General features: G+C 37.5%; 1 protein-coding gene across 6 annotated transcripts in view; it reads right to left on the bottom strand.

The window, feature by feature from the left end:
• ATP13A3 (ATPase 13A3) overlaps window positions 1-18,802 on the bottom strand; it is an 80,470-nt gene that overhangs the window by 7,955 nt on the left and 53,713 nt on the right. For 4 of the 6 annotated variants that reach the window (XM_067738462.1, XM_067738460.1, XM_067738463.1 and 1 more), the window contains 6 exons: window positions 17,931-18,003; window positions 16,113-16,290; window positions 15,267-15,463; window positions 9,850-9,938; window positions 4,000-4,080; window positions 2,295-2,384 (listed from right to left, as the gene is read on the bottom strand). In XM_067738462.1, the coding sequence (XP_067594563.1) occupies window positions 2,295-2,384; window positions 4,000-4,080; window positions 9,850-9,938; window positions 15,267-15,463; window positions 16,113-16,290; window positions 17,931-18,003 (708 nt within the window). Of the gene's footprint in view, window positions 1-2,294; window positions 2,385-3,999; window positions 4,081-9,137; window positions 9,635-9,849; window positions 9,939-15,266; window positions 15,464-16,112; window positions 16,291-17,930; window positions 18,004-18,802 lie in introns of those variants that run through there. The other 2 variants (XM_067738464.1, XM_067738465.1) reach the window with 2 other exon arrangements.

Genomic DNA, 18,802 nt, shown 5'->3' on the forward strand with positions numbered 1-18,802 from the left:
ACCTGGAGCCTAGTCCAGGGTCTTTAGCTGTGAAACTTCGAACCTTACTCAATGGTGTCTGGGTTTATATGGTAAGGAAGGAATGAAGAAATATGGCTGTTCTTCCCCCGACATTAACAGAGAAGGTTGAGAGCTGCGATCTTAGAAGACCTCATGGGACTCTTGGTAGGAAAGAGCACAGAATGGGCTCCTAGGTGTCAGGTCACTCTCATCTTCACTTGCTTTTTCACCTTATGGCAGGCTTTTTCAGCCTCGGCACTGCTGACATGTTGGCCCAGACAGTCTTTGTCGTGGGCGCTGCTGTAGGATGTTTACTCAGCAGCATCTTCAGGCTCCACCCACCACATGCTAGGAGCAACCTCACCCCCACCCCCCACCCCCCGCCAATTGTGACAAACAAAAATGTCTCCAGATACTGCCACGTGTCCCTGGGAGGATGGGGGCATTACCCCTAATTGAGAACTACAGCCTTACAGTAATCTGACTAACGGATGGGCTCTCCAAGGGTCACAAATATGAACAGTGAGAGCAAACTACAAACGGAAGTGTTGGAAGATGAAAGCACAGCATTCTGTGCTAAGAGGTTATAAGAACCCTCTTTTCTGAAGCCAATGATTTAAAAAATGCTTTCTTAAAACATGACCCTAGAAACTGAAGGCCAAACTTCTTGTCTACTCAGTGGTGCTCAGAACTGGTAAACACATGGGGCCGGTGGGAGCCTCCCTGCTCAGACCACTCTCTCCCCAGAACACTTCAGAGGTACAACCTCACATAAGAGGCACAAACTCTTAAAAATAATGAGGACACAATTTTAGAAAAAAGATGTAGCAAATTATAGAATTTTCTGCCATTTAATTTTGGTTGAAAAGTGAGGAAGGCTTTCCAATTCAAATGTTTTAAAGGAGCTTTATGATGCCCACTTTTGACTTAGGGTACAGCTCCTCTTCAGAACCTGCGTTTCCTGTTTAGACCAATAGTTGGAGATCTCTTTGGAAAAGCTAAAAACAATGGAAATGTTTTCCTTGGCCAAGGCCTTGCCAGTACAAATATTTTATATGAGGACTGATGATAGGACCCAAAGTTAACCCTTTGAAGCAATGTAGTGAGGTAACCAAGACACAGAGGAGATGTAGCTCAGGGACTTGAGCCTCTCTCTAATACAGCTCTGGTCATACTTACTAGGGACAACTGTGCCTTACACTGCTTTGAGAAAAAGAAACTAAAGCGGATTCCAGACTTATCACATTATTACAAAACTATCCTTACTCATCATCAAGCATTAGAAAAGGAAATGGTGCTCTACAGAACTTCTTATAAAGTGATCCTGTGACACTACTACACCAGGCATCAAGCCTGATGAATTACCAAAGCAAAGCTCAGGACATAGCTACTCAGGTACAAGAAGGCTAAAAATAAGCGAGTGACCCACGCCAGGGAATCCTCTTGAATTCGGAAAGCTGCTTTCTGGCTTGGGATGAGTGACAGGTTTAGAACTCATGTGTATAAAGCATATCGCCCACCTACAAACAGCAATGGGCACAATAATGAGGGAGTGGAACTTTATGCTGTCAAGTTCTCTATACTCAAAAAGCTGCTCAGAGCTGTGATTCAATGGTACTGGTTTAAAAAACAAGACTAACCTATATTTTCTATCAAGAATTTCAACATCCTAACACCAAAAAATGGGTTTTATTCATCTGCTTCTCTTTTCTTTTCACCACAAAGAAAGTCAAAAGTCCTTAAACCATGGTTTGTATAAAAACCATGGTTTGTATAAACCTTAAACCATGGTTTGTATCTCTCTGAAAATGTTTCTAAATGATGAGAGACATATGCTGGGGAAAACCAAAAAGTCACCCAAAATTAAGGCACAGTAACTGACAAGAAATCAGAAATAATTCCTCAGAATTTTGACCTTTGGACTCTGATCCATGAAGAAACAATTCCCATTCCATAACTTTATTTACATGAATCTCATTTAGCCTCTAATGGGACTCATAAAAACCGAAAACATAAAATTTAAGCCAGACAGAAATGGAAAAATTTACCACTGAGAACAAGACCTTCACACACGGAGAAGATACGGATTGGAATGGAAAAGAGACTTATGAAATTTCTGAAGTCCTAAAAAGACTGTAACAAATATTTGCCATGAATCTTCTAGGACTCCTTACAAAAAAATGAAATGCCAGGCATAGAGGAAAAGGTTGAGCAACACACAACAGAACACCACCCTACACAATGCAGAGTACACAACTGACGTGAAGAATTGAGAGTAAGGGCTGATTTCCAACCTGTGGTGGCTGTGTGGTGGTGAAGCGATATTCTCCTTGTTTGTCTCGATTGAACACAACTTTCCAAAGGACCATGTCAAGGAAGAAGTTCTGAGAGATAGTCCAGCGAGTTAAGAATTAAAAATGACTATGTCATTGTTTATTAATGCGTACATTTAAAAAGGCTCACACAATGCTGAGACATACGTGAAAAACATGATTTGGCTTTCATATAGCGGCTTTCAGTTTATATTGCAAAAGGACAAAGAATAACAACAGGACTTTTGTAACAAATATAAATCATCATAAAATTCTTGATAAATTTTCTACGAAGTATAGCTTTTATATGAATCCTCAGGGCTTTCCCATATTAAAATAATGCTTATAATCTGAAGTATTTTTCTTAAGAGTGAATTGAGTTATCTCTATCTATATACAACTATATCTATATGCATACGATGAAAAATAATTCTTTTGATAGTAAGCAAGAATAAATTAAGGGAGATTAAGAAAGGATTCCCTAGAAATTCTGTTTTATAAAAAGATTTTATCCTAAATAACATTTGAGTGAAAAGATGAACTTATACTATAGAAAAAGGAAAGCTTTTAAAGTACAGTATCTTGGACATGCTTTCTACTGTCCATAAAACAGCAAAAATACATTAAAATGGGCAACCTAAAAAGATCAGTACCGTAATAACCATGCTGTCCACTATGGCCCCAATTTAAATACCAAGTCATCTTTTAGAAAAATATCAAATTAAACATAATTTCCAAGTCTACAGCCATTATCTTTAAAGTATACATGTTTCCCACAAATTACCTAATTTTAATTCAAAAGCCTACTCTATGAAAGCCTTAACTTAAAAATCACAACTGTATCTCCTTCTTCATTTGGCATACTGCTACTGTAAGAGTGAATAATAGTAGCTCTGAGAACAGACCAAATTTTATTAATAAGCAGCAAGTGAGAACCTACTATCTCCTTTTAGAGAAGCTGACCTAAAGGAATCCTAGTAGGAGACTAACTATACAGTATAAAATGGACCAAAGAGTACTTAAGACCTCTTCCCTCTAAGGAAAACTTAGAAGTAAATACCAAGGAAGAAGTTCCAGCAATCAGGCTCAGACTGGGTAAGTTCATCATGGTCACTATTTTACAATTTCAATAAACTCTCTAATGATTAAGATTTACTATACTTCATGGAGAGAGCCCCCTCCCTTTCCTCCCTTAAATGGGAGATTTTACTGTACATCACAGGACTTGGGTGGTGCTCTGATTTCATGGCCACTGGTTTACCAGTTTATGGGCCACCTGAGCACCAATCTTCTCTCCTTTCTCTCAGTCACTAATTTTTGATTTATAACTGCTTATTTTCTCCCACCTATGACTTCAGCTAAATCATCTCTCTCTCTCTCTTTCTTTGGCCACGTCGCATGGCATGCGGGATCTTAGCTCCCCAACCAGGGATTAAACCCACACCCTCGAAGTGAAGGCACGGAGTCCTAACCACTGGACCATCAGGGAATTCCGTCCTATCTCTTAATATGACTATTATTAGCTCATGGAAAAGTTGAGAAGAGAAGGCTAAATGAATTTAACTGCAATGAAACTGAAATTCTTTATGGGCTTCCATAATGTTACCTATCCATTTCCCCCATTACCATTAAATCACCAAGAATTGCAAAGCAGCAAGGCAGCCACTTAATTATGTAAAGTGCTTACCTCTACCATGATTGAAACAAAGGCATTGACAAGAACAATGATGAGCATAGTTACACGCCACTGATATGGTACACACACTATCTGTAAGACAAAAATTGTGTTAATATAGTACGTAGTTGATATTATAGCATTATATCGTAATTTCCAAATTTATTTCATTCCTATTATATACCAAACACTTTCACATACACTATCTACTCAATCCTCAACAATGCCACAAGGTAGATACTATACCCACTTTTCAGATGATAAAACGCAAAGTAAAGTAACTCAAGGTTTAAAAGATACATTAAAGTGGTCGAACTTAAGAGACAAATCCTATTCAAACTCAAAAGCCCATGCTCTACTAGATCATGAATTTCTAACAAGTCTCTATTTTAAAAATAAAGTCCTATCTTTAAACAATGAAGTAGATACTGATCTAATAATGAAGTACTACTCAAAACTCTACACTGTTTAAAGACAAATTCATAAAAAGAACTGTGCAGATCAATTTAAGAAGGAAGTTTTCACTTTAAAACCTGTGATTAATTTCTAAGGCCTAAAAAAAAGAGAAGAAAGAAGGAAATAAATCTCCTCCATACATTCATCTCTTTAGTCAGCAAATATTTACTGAGTACCTAGGTACACACTAGTACCTGTGTCAAGTGCTGAGGAGTGGCATGATAAAGCATGTTTTAGAAAGACACTTACGGCTCAGCAAGGATTTGAGGGGTGGAGATTGCTATACTGATCCAGGCAAGAGACGATGGTAGCCTGAACTACAGTGGTGGCAGACACAATGAAAAATAAATATATCTGGTCTCAGATATATTTATATCTGAGAGTTGAGTTATATATAAATTGAGTTTATATATAAACTCAATTTCCTGAGTGGTGGGAGAGATAGGAATATCTTAAACAGAGCTTCTAAATCCCCTGGAATTTCCTGGGTATCAGGAATGTTTTCGTTCTAATAAGGCTATTTTTTTTTTTTTTTTTTTTGTGGTACGCGGGCCTCTCACTGTCGTGGCCTCTCCCGTTGTGGAGCACAGGCTCCAGACGCGCAGGCTCAGCGGCCATGGCTCATGGGCCCAGCCGCTCCGCGGCATGTGGGATCCTCCCGGACCGGGGCACGAACCCGTGTCCCCTGCATCGGCAGGCGGACTCTCCACCACTGCGCCACCAGGAAAGCCCTAATAAGGCTACTCTTGATGGGCTTTAGGATGTGGGCTGGTCACCAGAAAGACCAGGGAGAGGGGAGGGGCTAAAGATCGAGTTAATAATTGATCATGTCTATATGACGAAACCTCCATTTTAAAAAAATCCCTAAACTACAGAGTTTGGAGAGCCTCTGGGTTGGTCAACACATCCGTGTGCTGGGAGGGTGAAGCATCCCAATGGCATATGACAGAAGCTCCTGCGCTCGGGACCCTTCCAGACCTTGGCTGATGTACCTCTTCATCTGGCTGTATCCTGTACCTTTATTATATTCTTTATAATAAACCAATAAACGTAAGTGTTTCACTGAGCTGTTACAGCAAATTACCAAAGCTGAGAAGAGGGTTGTGGGGACCATGACTTATAGCTGGTTGGTCAGAAGAAGTACAGGTGACAATCTGCGACTTGCATCTGGTGCCTGGAGTGGGGGCAATCTGTGGGACCATGCCCTTAACTCGCAGGGTCTGTGCTCGCCCCAGGTAGTTAGTGTTAAAACTGAACTGCAAGACACCCAGTTGGTGTCCAGAGAACTGGCTGGTGTGAAACAACCCCACACATCTGGGGTCAGAAGTGTTTTGAGTAGGAAACAATAGTTTCCTTTTAGGTGGCAGATGGGATTGGAGTAAAGAGAGAGACAGGGATACAGAATAAGAAACCTGAGAAAATCTAGGACCAGACTGGCCATGAAAAGAGAAGGAAAAGACAAGTATACACACATACTTCTGCCTTGGATAAATGGGAGTATCAAGAAACAGAATCAAAAAAAAAAAAAAACAGAGTCGAAGCAGGGTTGAGGGAGAACATGATGAGCTTAGTTTTTTAAATGTTGACTGAGAGAACTGATGGGTGAACCATGCATATAATGTTCAGTATGTTAGTGGATATTCAGGTTAAAGCTCAGTTGTGAGACTAGGCTAAGGGTATAAAGTCAGGAGTTTTCGGGCTTCCCTGGTGGCGCAGTGGTTAAGAGTCCTCCTGCCGATGCAGGGGACACGGGTTTGTGCCCTGGTCCGGGAAGATCCCATATGCTGCGGAGCAGCTGGGCACGTAAGCCATGGCCGCTGAGCCTCCACGTCTGGAGCCTGTGCTCCGCAACGGGAGAGGCCACAACAGTGAGAGGCCCGCGTACTGCAAAAAAAAAAAAAAAGGAGTTTTCAACACATAGATGGCAACTACAGGGGAAGCCACAATTAAGGATGAGGTCACCTGAATGGATAGAGTAAGACAAGAACACAAATGTGTGGAACACTAACATTTAAGACACAGGCACAGGGTTTGGAACCACAATGGAGAATGAGGAGTCACAGAAGAAGTAGGAAAAGGTCAGAAGAAAGCAAAGCATCATAGAATTCCAGGGAGAATGTCTCAAGAACGATGGCATGGCTAACTTGTCAAATACTGCTGAGGAGACAAGTAAGACTGAGGGGAAAAAGAAAACCACACACACGTCAGGGGTACAAATCCACTGGACTTAACAAGAAGGTTGTTAATTGCCTTGGCAAGGGCCGTTTCAGTAGACTGGCAGGGGTAGTAGCCAGATTAGATTAGTTGATGAGTGTGTGAGAGGTGAGTTGCATGTAGCATTCTTTCAAAAAATTAATTGGCTGTGAAGTAGAAGGCATGCGGTGAGAGAGAAATATTATATAAATGTGTTTTATTTTCTTCTTTTGCCTAAAGTGCTTATCTAAATCCCTGAATGAAGTGTGTGGGGAAACAGATGCTCATACACTGTTGGTAGGACTATAAACTGTCAACCTTTTCAAAGTTCAATAACATAGTATTTATAAAAATTCAAATTCTAGATACCCTTGGGCCAAGCAATTCTACTTCTGACATTAACCTCTAAATATGCGTTTGTCCTTCTTAATGAAGTGTGCAAGAACCTGCAAATACAGCATTGTTTATAATAGCAAAACAGTGGAAACAACCTAAATATCCATTAAAGGGATTAGTTAAAATATGGAAAGTCCATGAAACGGAATGCTCATCCATAAAGTGCTTATAAGCTTGATGCCCAAACCTGTCAATACATCAAGAAAAGAAAACCAAGTTTGATCTCACTCATGCAACCACAAGCAAAAATCCTAAACAAAATCATAGTCAACCAAATCCAGCAGATATAAAAAAGGATGCATCATGACCAAGTTGGATTTATTCTAGGAATGGTGTTGGTTCAACATTTGAATATCAGTCAACTGTAATTCACCACATTCTCCTGGAAGAAACACTATGTGATCATTTCAACAGCTGTAGAAAGAGGATTAGATAAAATTAAACGTCTATTTATGTTAACAACACCATAGAAATAAGCTTCCTCAACCCGATAAAGAGTATATACCAGAAACCTACAGCCCACAATATATCCAGTGGTGAAATACTAGGAACACTCCCTGTAGAGTCAGGAACAGGACAAGTACATCACTATCACACCAACATTCGTGTGGTTAACAGACATGCAAAACACATAGAGGGAATAAGGACTGAAATGTCAGAAACAAAAAAAGTCACTATTTATAGATAACTGTCTAAAACAAAATCCTAGAGAATCTAAAAATTTTAAGAATAAAGTTTGACAAGGCTGATGGATACGAGATGAATATCCAAAATAACTGCACTGTTTCCACCAGCATAAAAGGACTATAAAATACAATTTTAAACAGATACTTATCAGAGGAACAAAAACCATAATACTACAGGAATAAATCTAACAAAAATGTGTATAAAAACCTTTAGGGAGGGCTTCCCTGGTGGCACAGTGGTTGAGAATCTGCCTGCTAATGCAGGGGACACGGGTTCGAGCCCTGGTCTGGGAGGATCCCACATGCCGCGGAGCAACTAGGCCCGTGAGCCGCAACTACTGAGCCTGTGCGTCTGGAGCCTGTGCTCCGCAACGAGAGGCCGCGATAGTGAGAGGCTCGCGCACTGCGATGAAGAGTGGCCCCCTCAAGCCACAACTAGAGAAAGCCCTCGCACAGAAACGAAGACCCAACACAGCAAAAATAAATAAATTAATAATCTCTTACCACCCAACATCTTCTTTAAAAAAAAAAAAAAACACCTTTAGGGAGAAAGATATTCTGAATAGAGATATTCTCCCCCTCAATTTTTTGATAAACCCAGTGTAATTCTAATAAAAATTCCAAGAGGGCTTATCCTGGTATAAACTTAAAATGTATACGGAGGAGGAAAAGCTCAGGAACAGCCAAAAAGATCATGATGAACAATGTGAGGTGGGGTAGGGGTCCTATCCAACCATATATCAAAATTACTTACAAAGTCATATCACACTTTACACCCACTAGACAAACATTGGCAAAGATGTGGAACAAAAGATCTCATACACTGATGGAAGTATAAATTGGTATAATCACTTTGGAAAACAACTGGAACCTCAGAAAGCTAAAGAGCACATGCTCAAACTTATACTAGAACACACCAGAAGACGGTCTGCCCTAGTGGTATGCCAAGGTAGGGCAGGTGGTAATGGAAGGAGTATTTTACCACTGACATTGTTTAGAATTCCCACGACAAGGTGATATTTCTAGCAGATGGACGTTTAGTGGGCTTTATTGCTGGTTTTAAATTCTCAACAGCATTGTACCACCCCCTTGCTGCTTGTACTTGGGATGAACTCTTTGATGTTACTCACTCCCTTACACTAAGAGACGTGTATAAGAATGTTTACATCAGGACCATTAATTCAGGAAAAGTCTATGAACAATCCAGTTATTTACCAGTGGAGAACTGAGAAGTGAATTATGGTATATTCCTATAACGGAATACTATATAGAATGAAAATGAAATGCATGCAGCATCATAATAAGGCTTTTGGGAAAAAGCAAGTCAGAGTAAAGCAGCAATCACCAGATACCATTTTCATAAAGTTCAAAAGTAAGCAAAACTATCTTTTAAGACTTCATACATATATGGTATAGTGAAAAGTAAGACAATGAGGTAGTGGTTCCCTCTGGGTGTTTGGAGAAAGGTGCACAATAGAGCCTTACTGGTGTTGGTAATGCTACCTTTTTTTTAGGTTACATGTTGGACTCCTAGGTATTATTTTATTGCTATTATGATTAACAACTTAAACGTGTATGCATATTCGTTTGTATAAAACAAGTATTTCATCTTTCATAAAGTTTTTAATGAGAACGAGAATAAGAACTCAATGGACAGCACGTGATGAGGCAGCACAGGCAGACTACTCAAGAAGTAGGTTGGTAAGGGACGGGTCAAATAATGGAATCAATGTTCTTTTATTTTTAAAGACCAAGGGACATTTAATTTGTTTGTGGACAAAGGGAAATGGAACTAGAAGCAAAGAATGAAGAAACAGGAAAGAAAAATATCAGGTAGTCAATAAAGGCTGCTGTTTTAATTATGCTCCCTTTGGGTTAATATAACTGGATCTTCAAAAATTAGGAAAGAAGAGATCCTGGAAAAAAGAAACAAAGACAGTTTAGTTTCTTTCCCCAGTAACATAAGAGCAGAGGAGGGGGACAGATCTTAAGCCCTAGCAATCATCCAGAAGTCTCATTTGGCTATGTGATACTAATGTGTCATTTTCCACTACTGTCTTATTTACCACTGCTATCCCAGATCCTATTACTCCTTAGACAATCAGTAATAATTGATGTGCTTAAGCCTTACCTGAAGAATCTGGTCAATAGAGGCAACTGGATGCAACATGATGAATAATATGAAAACATACAAAATAATCAGAGACACAACAAAAAAATCTGAAACAGAAAGTAAAACAATTAAATTAGGGAGTTCCTTTAAATAAAAAGGCACATACTGGTATACTGTCGATCTTAAATTTGGTTTTAAATACTTCTATTCAGGTTGATGAAGTATATAAAATGTGTGCTCTATGACATTTCCTAGAGTATGATACATCATGCAGGCCCAAAGGATTTATTTATGTAATGTGAAAATAATCAGCATTTATAAAAAATATGAGACAGACCTTTATGAATATTTATTTGTGTATCTCACAGATAGATAGCTACTTTATAAGACAACCAAGCCAATCTATAATTCATAAATAGGAGACTAGACTACGTATGGCAAAATTAGATTATCATTTAAAACATACATGCAAAGACAACTGATTGTAAAAATGCTGATAACATTTATTCTCAGTATTAGTTATGTTATAATCCTAAACAGAGGCACTCTAAGCTGAACGTAAGTATATTTCTGTTCAGTGAATCCCACTTTTTCATTAATTTCCTCCATGAAAATATTTCCACAGAAAACGCTAGCTAAAACCGAGAAACTGAGTTGATCTGCTACTTTAAATGTGGGCTAACCCTGTGACTTGCTGTGGTAGGTAGGGATGGTAAATTCCATCCATCAGCACTTTGTATCACTTTCCTAACTCAAAAATAAAACTCCCTGCTCATTTTGTTAACTGTGTACATACATGCATTCACATGCACGTATACAAGCACACCCTTATGTAACAAGCCATGGGAGTGGAGGGGCTCAGAAATAGTCTCAATTATATTGACAGACCCCAACTTTTCCCCCCTTTTTTCTTTGGTCTGGATATTTATTTCTAAGTTCCTATTTGAGGATGGCTTCAAAACTCAAACTTTACTATGACCACATATAACCAAAACTTTATCATGAAGCCTTCAGACTGAGTAAAGAAGTTTAATATACTATTTACAGATTGTAAATGAAGGAAGGGGTCTCAATATTTTTAAATGTGGGAGTCATCTGTAAATATGAAATTTGTTAATCCATCAGTTGAAAACTATAGGCCAACAGTTATTATTCTATAGAAACAATACTGTGTTATATATATATATATATATATGTTTACTGTTTTATATATATATTTATTGTTCTAGAAGCTTAGACTGAAAGTTATACTAACATTCATGCCAAAAGTGGGGAAACTCTTTTACTATGAGCCACTGACCAACAGGATGAAAAATTTGGAACCCACTTAGATAAAAAAGAAATTTTTTTCTAGATTTTTATCTTTTCCAACATTCTACTAAATTGCAAACAGGATGGGACTTCCCTGGCGGTCCAGTGGTTAAGACTGCGCTTCCAATGCAGGGGGCGTGGGTTTGATCCCTGGTCAGGGAACTAAGATCCCACATGCTGCGTGGGGTGGCCAAAAAATAAAAATAAAAATTTCACCAAATAATAAAAAATAAATTTCAAACCGGGGATACAACATTCTATTCAATAAATGCAGCAATGAAAGTAATGCATGTTATATAGCCATTCAAATATCTATATAGTCAGTTAAAGAAAAAGTGTTCGGAAAGTGCTAGTTGGAAGTACGTGAACACACACACACAAAGGCTAAATCAGAAAAAGGACCAAAAAAAAAAAAAAGTCAGAATATAAATCCCAAAGAAAGACAGAAAGGTTTTGTTTCAATAAAGTAATAGCCCATATTGAATGTTTTTCAACTCCTATTGCATTTTTATAACGATAAGCAAAAACAGACTTGCAATCTAGTCCTGACATGTTACCAGAAAAAAAATTTTTTTTTTACTCAAGCTCAAAAACTTCTTACATCTTACCTCAACAGTATTTCTCAACTCTTCATCTGTCCTTCTCCTATAACCACCCCCTTTGATCACACCTCTAAAAATCTGCCAAGATTTCCATTTGAAGGAAAAAATAAATAATTGAATCTTTCCTTTGTTTAGCTAGGGGAGAAAAAGAGGCACTATTCAAAGGAATCTGACAGGGGAGGTGGATGGCTAGCAGATTTAGATAACCACCAAAATGAAAAAAATCAATAAGGATTTCAACCAAGAATGGAAAACTCAGGGATTCATTTTGGAGAGGTATGAGTTTCTAGTAGACTGTGCTCTCAACTCTGGGATTCTCCTGGCATGGTCAGTGATTCCTTAGTGATCGTACTGAAGTGCAAGGAATGCTCTTCACCAGAAGACAGCTAGCTATCAAAACAAATTCTGTGTTGGTGGTGACTGGCGGCTGAGGGAGAATGTTCCACAAGTTAAAGAATTAGCTTCTATTTCAGATGCTGCCACAAAGCTATGTGAACATCGAGTCATTCAGAGTCAAATTATTTTAACTATAAAATGGGGATATGGTGATGATCCTGGAGGAAACAGTAGATTTAAGTTATTATTACATACATCCCAGCTATGGCATCACAGAATTGTTCTTCTAATGATACCAGTTCCTTTTGATGGAATATGGCATCAAAATAAGGCACCATAAAGGATTTCCTTCATATTCCCCTTAGCTAAGTGACTCAAAAATAAAAACCTACATGGAGTAAATAAATCCGCAATACTTGTCCATGGCTCTGATATATACCTCTCTTGTTCCTTCCTCAAAAATACTAACCAGGACTGCCTGATCTATAACACAGATTTCAAGTCTTTCGTACTTCTATTCCCTCCTTCCTTACTCAGTTACTTGTCTTTCAAAGGCCACCTTATTCTGCAGGGCCTCTAGGTATCTGCTCCAACCAATTCAGGCATGGCAGATGAACAGGCAAAAGATACATAGGCCTGGGCTTCCCTGGTGGCGCAGTGGTTGGGAGTCCGCCTGCCGATGCAGGGGACACAGGTTCGTGCCCCGGTCTGGGAAGATCCCACATGCCGCGGAGCGGCTGGGCCTGTGAGCCATGGCCACTGAGTCTGCGCGTCCGGAGCCTGTGCTCCGCAACGGGTGAGGCCACAGCAGTGAGAGGCCCGCGTACAGCCAAAAAAAAAGATACGTAGGCCTGAACAGGAAGGATACTGGCATGTCAGTAATAATGCCTTCATAAACTGAGAAAGAACCTGGATTTCACAAGCAGTAAATTATAGGGATCAAGTAAAAAAACTGTAGCAAAAATTGAAGCCAGATCTCAAGAAATCACATCTAGTTAAGAGAGAGTGTTAGAACTAAGTCCGTAAGATCATGGCCCCTGAAATGATAGCATAGTCAAACAAGAAAATATAACTGGGCTAAGCTAAAGTTAAAAATGGGTAACCACAGGCTGAAATAAGGTTTTACTTAGATTAATCTGAACCACTAGAAGACAGCAAAAAACTCTATAATGCCTTAAATGCCTAAGATTGAGGTTAATTCTTAAAAATAATCACCTCAAGATAGACTGAATACATTACACTGTTTAGATATTGAGAAGAGCAACTAGCAGGTCCCAGTGAAGACCTGTTAACTGTCTATTGTGCAGGACAAAAGGAAAGGCTAATTAATGTCAGCTCTAGGAAAGCCTTAACCTTTTCCCCACTCTTTTCCATCTATATTTATACTTTACATTGTATATCACTTTATACAGTAATACTTTATTTCTGTCATTTCTTACTTTCTTCTCTACTTTACTACATTCCTTCTTTACTACATTCCAAGATCAGGGGACGTCAATGACAGAAAGACAGACAGACAGACAGACAGGATGTGAAAATCACAAAGTATGTATATGTTGACTTTCCTGTTCCTATTGTATTTTCCGAGAGGCATGTTTTAATGACAGCATGCACTTCTGTATGCACTGACAGACATGCACAAGCTGCTTATAGTAAAGACAAAGGTTTTGTGGCTATATTTCTACTAAAATATAAGTTTTAACACGTTTAAAAAAAAAAAGTCCAGCCATCAACAACTGAGCTTATTTAAATCAATTTGAAATTAAATAGGAAATCAAAATATTTGAGCCTTTAATTTTTTTGGAAGTTTCCCAAAATAACTTAAAAGATGTGTTTAAAAACTAGGCAACTAATATTCTCTTTCTCTTTCTTAATTGGAGAAGTATGGATAGGGTGGATTTACTTAGACCTCTAAATTAACTTTCCTGGTGCAGCTTGTCTTACTTATTATCAACCAGTCTGAACACCAGTTTTCTTCATGTAAAGAAAGTTTTGTTCTTTGATAGATGTTTTAGCTACCCCTGGGCATGCTCAGTATTTCCTTAAAATTTAAAAATATTGAACTAAAAGTAATAATTAAGGTTGATATACATGTTTTAAGTTCACCTTATAATAAGGTAACTTAAGTTATGAAGTTCTCTTAAAAGTACAGTGATAAACCTTCTATGCAAGGCTTTTTGTCCCCCATGGTTTTAATATGACTCTCAGTCATACAGCCTCCATTTATTAGATAAGAAATATCAGTTCTTTTTAAAAAAGAGAAAAATCAGATTTCAATTATTATCAGCACTTACATTTTTAAACAGTCTTACCTGTCCAAAATATAAAGTAATAAAACCTTCCCTACAAATCAGAGGATAGAAGTAAAGACTAAATAAGAAAACATATGTGAATATGCTTTGTTAACTCTAACATGAGAGAGAGATGTGAGTAGCTATCACCCCTGTAACACACCAAAACCTGTGGCCTGACATTCTGCCAACTAGAACACTGGCATTTCTTTACAGCAAAAGAATAACTACTACTCATCCCAAGATACTGCAAAAGTCTACAGTTTTATGTGAAAAAAAATTTAAGTTATTCCATATATTAATTAGTACAGTCTCAAATTTTTAAAACTAGCAATTTACATATAGTGAATAATTTTTCCCCCCTAAAACCCTAATTGTAATCAATCAAAATATGCTATCTCCTATTGCCACAGGCAGACAAGCTTACATAGGCACAAGCCTCCATTCTACTGGCCCCTTAAGTGTGGTGGATGCAAAGGTGACAGAAATGAAGAATTCCAGGTGAACACTGGCTGGAACAGTGTCAAAAATGAGAAAAGACAGCTGGTGCTATGCAGACCACCCAGAAGGAAAGTATAATACCCACTGTTCCAACTGAGGAACCTCTGTTCCTGCTTCTAATTCTAACTCTCCTTGCAATGGGCTGTAAAAATAAAAGTTGGAGCCAGAAGTAATAGGATGTGAAAACCAGGAATGTTTAGAACTGCTGGCTTTAATTTTAAACTTAGGGTGGCAGCTACCATTAGAATAAAACAAGACAGTAAACATCTAAATCACTAGGTTCATTCTATTTGTGAAGATCTATTTTACTTTGAAAGGACAGTTTTAACTCTACTCTTGCATTACTTTTAAAGAAGGGAAGCAGGATGGGAATCACAATAAATGCCAAACTTACAATTCTTGTAGCAAGGTTGCCTGAAGGGTTTTCCTTTTGAAAAGGCAATTGCCACTATGAGGTACTGAAAACTGGAGATAAAAAACACTGTGGTATTTTCATAATTTTCTATATTATGTCTATCAGGATTGGTTTCATTGTACGAATGTGAAGAATTCCCATATAGGCTTCCTGTTGTATTAAAAGCTTCCTGTGTACTAAAACACACACAAAAGATTTTATATTAGTAAACACAATATGTTTCCCAAAGGAAACCAGTTTTTCTTTCTAGTCACATTCCAATCAATTAAAAAATTACAAGAAAGTAAGAAACTTCATTAATTAATAAGCCTCTCTTACTTAACCCTTTCCCCATTCTTTAAATTTGGGGAGTAATATTAGCATAGTAAAGGTAAACAGACCTTGTGTAATTGATTAAAATAATGTTATCATAACTTGTGAACTGGAAAACACTCTGCCCATAAACAAATAAAAGACCCACTTAATAGCTTTACTTAAATTTTTTTAGGTTTTAAATGTCGTTTCCCAAACTGGGGATAGAGAAGTTAGGAACACAAACATTCTGGGTTTAGAACAGACCCTAGTGATTAATTTCAACTTTCTTATTTTACAGATAAGGAAAGCAAGGCTCAGCAGCAAATTAAGAAACTGGTCCAATGTCCCCATCTTGGTAGTGATTAGGACCTGGCCTGACCACCTTCCTACAGATAAAGTCAAATACAGGCCAAATTATTTAAGTGCTTAGTCAAGCTGCATGCAATTTTTACATAAATTTTAAACTTATTTTTGCATGCATATATATTACATACACTTTACACATACTTTTTAATGGATTGACCAACTTACTCTGAATGTGGATGCGATTCCTTATACCACATCTGCTGCTTGACCCAAAAAAACCCCAAAGATTGAAATCCAATGCAGATGATAATCTGAGACAAGACGGAGAAGAGAAGAGCCCCAGATATAAGACCTGAAGGTGGTCTTTGTGCCACAAGTTCCTTCCAGGCAGGATTTAAACTCACTACATTGAGAAGAAAGAGAGGAAAGGTTTATATCTAAATTCATCTGTCAGATTCATTTGGGAACATTTAGGAAAAAAAAAACCTGTTTTTCTCTAACAAATATTTAGCATGAAAAATGTCCAAAAAACAAGCCAGATGCTATACATATCTAAATAATCTGTAAAAGTAAACAATTTAGGCTTTTTCAAAAATGGCTCAGGAGTACTTTTTACATTAGTCTATTGAAACTCAAAGGAAACACTAGTACAAGTAAAAAGAATAGTAAATATTAGCATATATCATCACCACCCTTGTATGTTTATTTCTGAATCTTTAATTGCAAAGCTACAGCTAAAATAATACATATTTCCTCCTCTTAAGAAGATATTAACGAAGGTTTGAAGCTATATAAACATAACAGTAACATAAAAAAAAAAGGCTCTGATCGCTTATTAAGGTGTTCCACCAAGTTTCTCCACTGTAGTGTTTCTAATTTTTCTCTTTGTAATTAATAAGTAATTTGTAGAAAGATACTAAGACTGTGTAAAAATCCTGTTCCTTATCAACTTTCATTCACTAGTTGTAGCATCCACTAAAGACTGTCAAACTCAGTGGTTCTCAACCAAAGTGATTTTGGCCCCCAGAGAACATATGGGAATGTCTGGAGATATTTCTGGGTGTCACAAATGGGGGAGTGTTACTGGCATCCAGTGGGTAGAGGCCAGAGATACTGGTAAGCATCCTATGACACACACAATAGTCCCCCACAGTGAAGACGCAGCCGGCCTAAGATGTCAGTAAGACAAGGGTCTTTCCATAGTATAAGCCAATCATTCCTTCTGTATTATTAGTTAGCATTTTACTGTAAGGAAGAGCTTTCCCTTCTCTCCCAATCACTTATTTATTTCCACTATGGACTTATGAATTTTCATTTGATTAAATAGATCATATCTCATTACCATTATCATTTATTTTGATGTTAACATCACCAATACTGAAACAAATCAACATCTTGTCTCCTTATATGATGTACTCAGGAGGACACAGCATCACTTCTTTGGTATTCCTGCCAAGAATGCATAGCCTGAGTCTAATGAGAATACATCAGACAAACTCGGGTAACTGGATTATCTTCTTTCATAAATGTCAACGTCAAGAAGCTCCCCCCACAAAAGGCTGACATACTATTCTGGATTAAAGATGACGAAAGAGATATGATAACTAAATGAAATTAATGAGCCTACACTAGATCCTGGACTAGGGGGGCGAAATAGGTATAAGGGACCTTACTGGAACACATAACAAAACCTGAATATGGGTATGGATTAGGTAAAATTCTATCAGTGTTAAATTTCTTGATCATTATAACTGTGTTTAGCTGTATAAGAAAATGACTTTGTTTAGGGCAATATATACTAAAACATTCAGAGGCAAAGGGTCATGATAACATAAACATATTCTCAAATATTTCAGAAAAAAATGGAGAAAGAATAAAACAAACGGGGCAAAATATAAATAACCACTAATTAAAGAACATACTTACAGGGAAAATGGAGAGATATGCACTGTGTTACAACTGTTCATGTAAATTTACCAAAGTTTAATAAGCCACATCAGAATTTCATATGCTTTAAAAACAATAACAAAGCAAAATACTCACTTGTAAATACCACTACCAAAATGATTGCCAGATCAATGAAGAGAAACTGGAAGTCTCCTAGGTTACTTAAGATCTAGAGAAGGGATTTTTTAAAAATAGTTAGTGTTCAGGAACTATTTTTATAGCACCACTTTTATACCATTTCCCCCTGGTTTTATTAGATTTTTCCTCCCTGGTTTTAAATGACAACTTCAAAATGACACTTGGACATGCTTAAAAATTGAACAGATTTGCCTTTAAATTAGTGAAATATAACATATTTGCAAAATTCAATTTAATATATTAGTATAAAAAGTAGCTCCAAAAAATTCATTCAATAAAAACTTTAAAAGTTTTTTGGCAAAAAGAAAACACAAACTTCTACTCACAAAATTTAGACATTCTTGAAAATTAGTATCCTGAAGCTTCCTTAATATCTAACACCACCCCGCCTGATACTTTCCACAAATGGTAAAAGGGGATAGTTTCACAAAGACTCCTTGGGATCTCACCAATGTTCATTTAGAGAAAAATCTAAAGTGAGATCACTTCAACTACAAAACCTATGGAGTACCTAGGGATATCACTTGTTTATACAAGTCCTAAAACTACAGCTGAAACATCTTTTCTCATTCTGGCCTTTCCTTATAAATGGATAGCAAAGTTAACTGCAATTCTAAAGTATGTCACACCTTGACATTTTGAAGAGTTCTTAAAAAGATGTCCAATCTGCACTAAAGGCAAAAAAAGAATACAATCATCTTTCATTCACAAGGCCGAATCCACAGTTAAGGAAAATGCTATTCCAGATTAATGAGATTTTCAATTTGCTACTCAAAATATAGTAAACTAAAGGAATATTTACAGATGCTAGTTATTTAAGTTCCACAATT

This window comes from Pseudorca crassidens, chromosome 5 (assembly GCF_039906515.1).
Source record: "Pseudorca crassidens isolate mPseCra1 chromosome 5, mPseCra1.hap1, whole genome shotgun sequence".
Classification (NCBI taxonomy): Eukaryota; Metazoa; Chordata; class Mammalia; order Artiodactyla; family Delphinidae; genus Pseudorca; species Pseudorca crassidens.